Here is a 7480-nt window from a genome sequence, read left to right as displayed (position 1 = left end):
CCATAAAAATAATATAGAGTTTAATGGCTCTTTCTTGATCTTTTTTTTCTTTTTCAGGAACTTATCCAGGAGTACATTGAGCTAGTTCATTCCACATTTTCTTCATAAGCTGTTCATTACGTCATTGTAACTTTTTTTGGGATAAGTTCATGTAATTGTTATGACAAGCTAATAGCTCATAAAAATAAGCAATACCATCTCTAGTAAACTTGCAATTTCAATGTTCTACTATATATTTAATTACGATTAGGATCTAAATTAGGCATTAACTAAGAGCATAAGAACATGATATATACAGTCTGTTCGCTTGTTGGTTTTAGCTAGAGCTTATCAGCCAACCAATAGTATTTTTCTCTCACAACCAATCAACACCCGCCGAATTTATAAGCTCATAAACCAAAGGGGAAATTGGCTGGCGGACACCCACAGTGGTGGTTGTTTACCGGCGGACACCCAAAGTGGAGCTGTATGCTAGAAAACACTCTGGTTTATTGTAATTATGCCAGAGGACACCGCGAGCCGATTTCCACCGGTTGAGGAGAGAGAGAAAATCAGTTTGGACATACGGTGCCCCTGAGCCATGTTTGGGTCTGGTTGGACCAGCTAATAACCGACCCAAGCCTAGTCTGGTTAACCGGCCCCTGCGCTGGAGAAGTGCCGCCGCCGCCTGCGCCGTGGCCCTCCATGGCTGCCGGCAAATATCTCCTCGGCCAGAGCACTTGAAGTCGTGAAGAACGCCAGCGCCGCCCCCGGCCCCGCGACCACGGCGTCACGCCCGCCCTCAGCGCGGCACTGGCGCTCCACGGTCGCCAGCGCACGCCCGGGCTCCCCAACGCCGCCCTCCGCCACGCGCCATGCCAGCGCCGCCGCGGCGCGCGGGCGGCTCTCCTTGGCCAGGCACAGCGCGAACAGGGCCCGGATCCCGACGCGCACGGCCCGGGCGTTGGCCTTCTCCTCCACCAGCGCCACCAGGCCGTCCATGACGCCCTCGGCGGCGCCCAGCACGGCGCCGGCCTCCGCGCTCAACGCCGACGCCGCGGCCTCCGCCACGGCGCCCGCATGTTGATCTCCCGCTGCAGCAGCTCGCCGAAGCTGCTTGGGCTGGACAGCGCGATGATCTGCCACAGGGGTGAGGCAGCTGCTGCCCGGGACATGCCTGCTCCTGCCCTGCACCGTCCGCTCCACTCTCTCCCTCTAAGATCGGGCCGCACTCGTCATCTTCTTCCTTCTTCCTCCTGGAGCAGCCGAGCCGGGGCAGGGGCTAGACAAGGCCCGCGAGCAGCTAAGCCATGGCAGGGGCAGAGGCGGCGGCAGAGCTCTCGCGCTCGCACGTCCGTCCCGAGTAGAGGCCCACAAGCTGACCGTCGAGGTCGCCGTTCGGCTGGCCGCCGCTCGACATCACGCTCTGGCTCTGGCTCCCTCTGTTCGCCCCTCCCCTTCGCATCTATTGGGGCTGCCGCAGCGCCGAAGCCGCCGCCGCCGGAGCTACGTCGCACTGACCCGCGACGTCGCCTCGGCCCTCACAGCCGTCGGAGCCGAACGCCACCCATACCGCCGCCCTGCGCCTACCTTTCTCCGTCGCCCAGCCAAGCCTCCTCCTCATCCTTGCTCTCCCTGCCCGCCGTACTCTGCTCTCCCGCTCTCTCCATCCCGGCATGCTCAACCTCGGCCCGCACCGCGTCGAGCCATGGAGCTCCCCACGCCAGAGTCGAACACAGCGGGAGCCGAACTCCTCACCGCCCGTCGAAGAAGCTGCTGGAGCCGCGCTCGCCTCTGCCCACCGCCGCCGCCCTACTCTGCTCGCTCGTTTGCGACCGCACGGAAAGGGAATGGTGGGCCAGGGTGGCGCCCACGCGGCGGCATCCAAAGCCGAGCACCCGTCCATGTCACCCAGGCCAATGAGCCGGTGACACTTCATCTCGCGGGACCCACACGGAAGTGCCTCCACCTCTTCATCTGTGGACGCAGTTCGCATGAACCAAGAGTGGGAGCACGTAGTCCATAGCATAGTGCAATAGCTGGTTCACGGAATAGTGCAGCAGGCCGAACCCACCAGCCCTGCCCTACGCGTCATCCTCTAGACCCAAACGTGGCTCAGGAGCACCGGATGTCCAAACTGAATTTTTCTCTCTCCTCAACTGGTGGAAACCGGCCCGCGGTGTCTTCTAGCATAATTACAACAAACCAGAGTGTCTTCTAACATACAACTCCACTTTAATGTCCGTCAACAAACAACCATCACTGTGAGTGTCCGCCAGTCAATTTCTCCTAAACCAAACGACCGAAAGTCACAAGCTCAGCCGGTAGTATCCATAAGTTTCTGTGTTCCACAGAAGCCAACAAAAGAGTGGCGCGTGGCTTTCTAGTGGAAGTGGAATGACGCTACCTTCCGGCTCTGGCGTTTCGAGATCCACGTGACGGACTGGAGGACTGGTGGCTGGTGCCGACGAACAGCAGTAACCCTGGTCCTTCGCCCTAGTAGGCTAGTAGCCGTGTCCCAGAGCATACAGCCGATTTGTTGTACCGTTAGCCGATTTGTTACGACAGCCGAGAAAGTGCTGCTGAGTGCCAAAAAATAAAGTGCGCGACAACTTTTACACCACTGTAGTTTATGAAACCGACCGAGTGCCGATGCCAACCAATGTGTGCCCCATTCTTCGTTTTCGCGTCGCCGTGCTCACGTGTACGCTAGGTAACAGTAACAACCGGCTTTCTACGCGTACGATACGTACTCCACTTGAATGCCGGATGCGCATCATTGTGCATTTGTGCGGGAAGAAGGCTGCCCCAGCGAGCGTGTCTTGAATGCATGCATCCATGCAGTACTGATGATGCACAGGTCCTCTCGTAACTGTCGAGCGAGTACTACCACCGGTCCACCACTAGTACTACTACAGTACATCATTAGTAGGACGTTGATTAGTCCTAACCGTTGCCATCAACGACGACACGATGACCTTGACTGTGATGCCGCCGTGACATTCATTTTGGTTCCACGTCTCCAAAAACTTTTTAGAAGCAGTCGTCGCGTGCACAATGATGCTGCACCCTCTAAGCAATGTCCCTCAGAAACGGAAGAGCTTTGAAGCACTGATTCAGGAGATTTGGGCGACCTTTTACAGCACCGGCCAATTTCAGCGAATTTGTCTACCAGTCCTGCCCTGAAATGATGACAGATTAGGCACTATTACGGCTACGATTACTTGGGGACTAGACTACCATCGATTATGCTAAAACCTGGCGACGACGAGTGCGTGGATCGGAGCTCTGAAAGATCTGGCCGACTTCAATTCCTTCCTTCCTGTGCTCGCGGTTTCCTTCTTGTCAGCAGCGGCCGCGTCCAACACCACCACCTCGTCACCCCAAAGCCTCCTCGCCGAAGTGTCGCAGTGGCGGGAAACCCACCTGCGCGACCCTTCCTCGCACCCGGGCGGCGGCGCGGCGCATGCTGGCGTCCGTCCGAACACCGTCGTGGCATGGGCGCTGTCCTTCCTAGCCGCGTCCGTGTCGAGCGCCGGCGGCGTGGGCGGCGGGTCGCTGTTCCTGCCCATCCTGAACCTGGTGGCGGGGCTGAGCCTGAAGCGCGCCACCGCCTACTCGTCCTTCATGGTCACGGGCGGCGCGGCCTCGAACGTGCTCTACAACCTCGCGTGCACGGGCACTGGCGGGCGGCGGCGGGCGGGAGGCTGATCGACTACGACATCACGCTGCTGTTCCAGCCGTGCCTGCTCCTGGGCGTGAGCATCGGGGTGGTGTGCAACGTCGTGTTCCCGGAGTGGCTCATCACCCTGCTCTTCTCCCTGTTCCTCGCCTCCTGCACCGCCAAGACGTACCGCGCGGGAGTCAAGATCTGGCGATCCGAGAGCGGCGGGGCCGGGGCCAGGGCCGCGCGCGGCGACCACCACCACGGCAAGGAGCCCCTGCTGCTGCGGCTGCCCCGCGGCAGTAGCAACGCCGACGCCGAGGGCGGCGGCAGCGGAAATGGCGCGGGCTTCCCGTGGGCGGACGTGGCGCTGCTAGTCATGGTCTGGCTCTGCTTCTTCGCGCTCCATGTCTTCATTGGAGATAAGCACGGGAAGGTACGTGTTCCGTCGCGCGTGAGCTTCTGCCTCTCGATCGGCCTATCGTCGTTAACCAAAAAAAAAAAAAATCATCTAAGGGTGTAAAACCAATGGCCACCCTGCTGCGTATGAGCTCTTTTTTCCCGCCGTTACCAGCATAGTTGTGCACGGCTGCCCAGCCACGGAACCACGGAAGCGACACCCGCAAGCACAGACGTGGAGCCAGTAACTGGGAAACGGATCGATGAGATCATGAGAGGCACAAGCAAGAAAGCAATGTGTCTTCCGTATGCTTGTCATTGTATGCCTGCATTATGCGCCTTTCTCTCTCCAAAATAATAGCGGAAAGTAGTGCCTGGCCCTGTCCGTTTTCTGTTGCATTTTGCTTTTCTGCTTGGAGCGTCTCAGTCGTTTTTACCCGATAGTAACCGGCCCTTATCGTGCTGCCTCTCCTTTTGCCTCGTCGGCGTCCTATCCAATCCTATTCCTACCTACTATTAGATCATGCCTAGATCATCATCTCGTACCTCCTCCATCCTAGAATAATAATGCGTATTTCGTACAGCAAATTTTGAGAAAACAATTCCATAAAAAATTTGTATTCAAAGTGTCTCTAATATGATATTGTCCTTAGCAAATAACAAGAGAAATTAGTGGTCGAAATCTATTTTATGGACTTTTTTGCTGAAAAGATACGTTTATCATTTCAGAAAACGCAGGGAGTAAAGCCTAGGTCCACCGGAAAGTTAAATATCCCGGAACAGATTGCTAAATGCGATCTGTCCAGCCACTAACCTAGTGAATTAGTTAGCGTCAAATGCATGTTTGCGGCAGGCCGACTTCGCTCTGGGAGTCTGGAGGCATTTCTGAATCCTTTCATCCGAATCAAGGACATAAATGTTAATGGCAAGTTGCTAATGCAATGCAAGTATGCAACTCGCAGGATAAATGTTTCTTAAATTTCAGTGCTCGTAGACGTCAATCATGGCACATACATTGTTCTCGTCCAGATATTTCAGTGGAACAAGACAGAGAAACTGTATCTTAGGTGCGGTGTGATCAGGATTAGACAGATCCTGCGGCGTCGCGTACTTACTTATCACCTTGTTCCAGCTACCTGCCGCTGTGGCTTCCACTGGGTTAAATACTCAAATAGCCCGGAACAGCTTGCTGAATTCAATTTGATTTTGTTCCAGCCACTAATCTGGTGAATGGTCAGCGTCAACTGCATGCATGTTTGTGGCAAGCCGCCTTCGCTCTGGGGCAGGTAGCTAACATCATATTCCTAAGTCCTAACACCATGCTTCTCCACGTTCACTGTATACAAATTCAGAGCTCTGAAAATGTTAATGGCAAGTTGGCCATGCAATGCAACTCGCAGGACAAATGTTTGTTAACTTACAGTGCTTGTAGACGTCAGACATGGCTGACAGGTACATTGTTCTCGTTCAGATATGCCAGTCCAACAAGACTTATGAACTGTATCTTATCTGCACACAGGGCGTGATCAGGATTAGACCCTGCGGCGTCGCCTACTGGCTGATCACCTTGTCCCAGCTACCTGCCGCCGTGGCTTTCACAGGGTATATTATACACGCCAAGAGGAAGAAACACGCTGTTGATATCCAAGACCAAGAGGATGGCAAGGTAGCAGTGGCAATTTTATCTCTATTATATTGTTGCTGTGGCAAAGCTCAAAGCAATTTGGAATGATGATGATGATGACATGGTCATGCACTCATGCAGGCAGATCTTGTGGACACAGGAGTGGAAACCTTGCCATCACTTACACTCCCGCTCGCCGCTTTCGTCACCGGGGCTCTGAGTGGCCTCTTCGGCATTGGAGGAGGACTGCTTGTGAACCCTGTTCTTCTTCAGATCGGAATACCTCCGCAGGTACACAACGCAGCGGACATTCTTAATTTTGCTTCTCCATCATATAGGTACCAGTGAATCACAATTCACAACATTTCTATTCTATCTATCTGCAGACTGCGGCAGCGACGTCTTCGTTCATGGTCCTGTTCTGTGCGTCGATGTCCATGGTCCAGTTCATCCTACTGGGCGTGGAAGGCATCGGGCAGGCGTCCATTTACGCCGGGATCTGCTTCATTGCCTCGGTTGTTGGGGTCGTCGTGATCGAGCGAGCCATCAGGAAGTCCGGGCGGGTCTCGCTCATCGTGTTCCTGGTCACCGCCATCATGGCGCTCAGCACTGTGATCGTCACCTGCTTCGGAGCGCTAGATGTCTGGATGCAGTACACCAGCGGGGAGTACATGGGCTTCAAGTTACCTTGCTGACATGGCATCTTCGATGGTGAGAGACTGCTTGGTGTTACTGTTATGGGCTTCGTTTTGGCTTGGCCATTTTATATGGCTTTCTGAAGGAAGGTTTTGCATTTGTGCTCTTCACCTTGTACTGTCTGGTTTGGGGCTTAACCTTGTACTGAATTAATTTTCATATCGGCGAGCTTTCTGGAAAGAGGCAGGACTGGCTGTGGGCACTGATTGTTTTTTATTAAGGACGTCAAAAGCTTTGTCGTGATTTTTATTAGACGAAAAAATAAAAGAGGTTTTAGTACAACACGGCTACTCAACTAAGCGCTTCAGCCGAAGTTAGAAGAAACACCAAAACAAGATAAAAAGCCTGCAACCACTCCCAATAGAAATAAAAACCGACTTAAGCGCATCCCACTAATGCCTATGAAGGACAAAAACCCCCAAGAGAGCAACCGAAACTGAAAACCAAAACGACTAACTCGCGGTCGTTCTAGGAAGCATTGCCACGTTGTATTGGTTGATATCATCCTTGCATAAACTTTTTTTTTCGAATACGCAAAAGATTTGCATATCATTGCATTAAGTAGAAGAGCTTAAACAAACAAACATACAACGCGTTTCTATCGAGCGCCGAAGGAGGTCGATCTAACACAGCCGTAGCTAAACCATCCTAGCAAAATACCTTTTGTTTCGATAATACATAAAAGGAAACAACCAAAACCGATGCAGCGGTGTGACCTAGGAGGTGGCCTTACGTCTTCGCGGCTGCCTGGACGGGCCCTTTCCAACGGCCGGGAAGAGCGCATCCATCGCCTCAGCCTCCGACGTAGTCAGGTTGCCGTCGAAGAGCTTGTCAAATGCCTCCACCTCCGACGCTGATGGCGCTGATGGGCCCTTGATGTATCACATACGCTGCATGATCAGCACCTCACCTCGCTTGGAAGCAGGTACTAGGGACAGGCTCTGAGCCGCCAACTGCCTGCTCCGCCACGGCAGCACCAGCTTAGCAGGCAGCTGGTTGGGAGGCTCACGAATCAGCGGAGAGTCCCTCTTATACACCACTGCCTTGGTGAAGTTGTCGAGGCGACGCATGAAGGAGGCGTCGCCGTCAACTGTCTGGTGGTTGTCCCCCGGCAACGC

The 7480-nt window shown here is 54.1% G+C and overlaps 1 protein-coding gene across 1 annotated transcript; it reads left to right on the top strand.

Annotated features, from left to right (window-relative positions):
- The first annotated feature begins 979 nt into the window (after window positions 1-979).
- Window positions 980-6565, top strand: LOC136455263 (sulfite exporter TauE/SafE family protein 5-like). Its single transcript, XM_066455369.1, is given in 6 exon segments — window positions 980-1061; window positions 3329-3646; window positions 3649-4079; window positions 5562-5708; window positions 5808-5957; window positions 6053-6565. Coding segments are annotated over 6 exon segments (1437 nt in total). The 3' UTR covers window positions 6362-6565.
- The last annotated feature ends 915 nt before the right edge of the window (window positions 6566-7480 follow it).

The sequence above is a fragment of the Miscanthus floridulus genome, chromosome 5, assembly GCF_019320115.1.
Source record: "Miscanthus floridulus cultivar M001 chromosome 5, ASM1932011v1, whole genome shotgun sequence".
NCBI lineage: Eukaryota > Viridiplantae > Streptophyta > Magnoliopsida > Poales > Poaceae > Miscanthus > Miscanthus floridulus.
The sequence above is the reverse complement of the archived record's forward strand: the minus strand, read 5'-3'. Positions and strand labels throughout refer to the sequence as shown.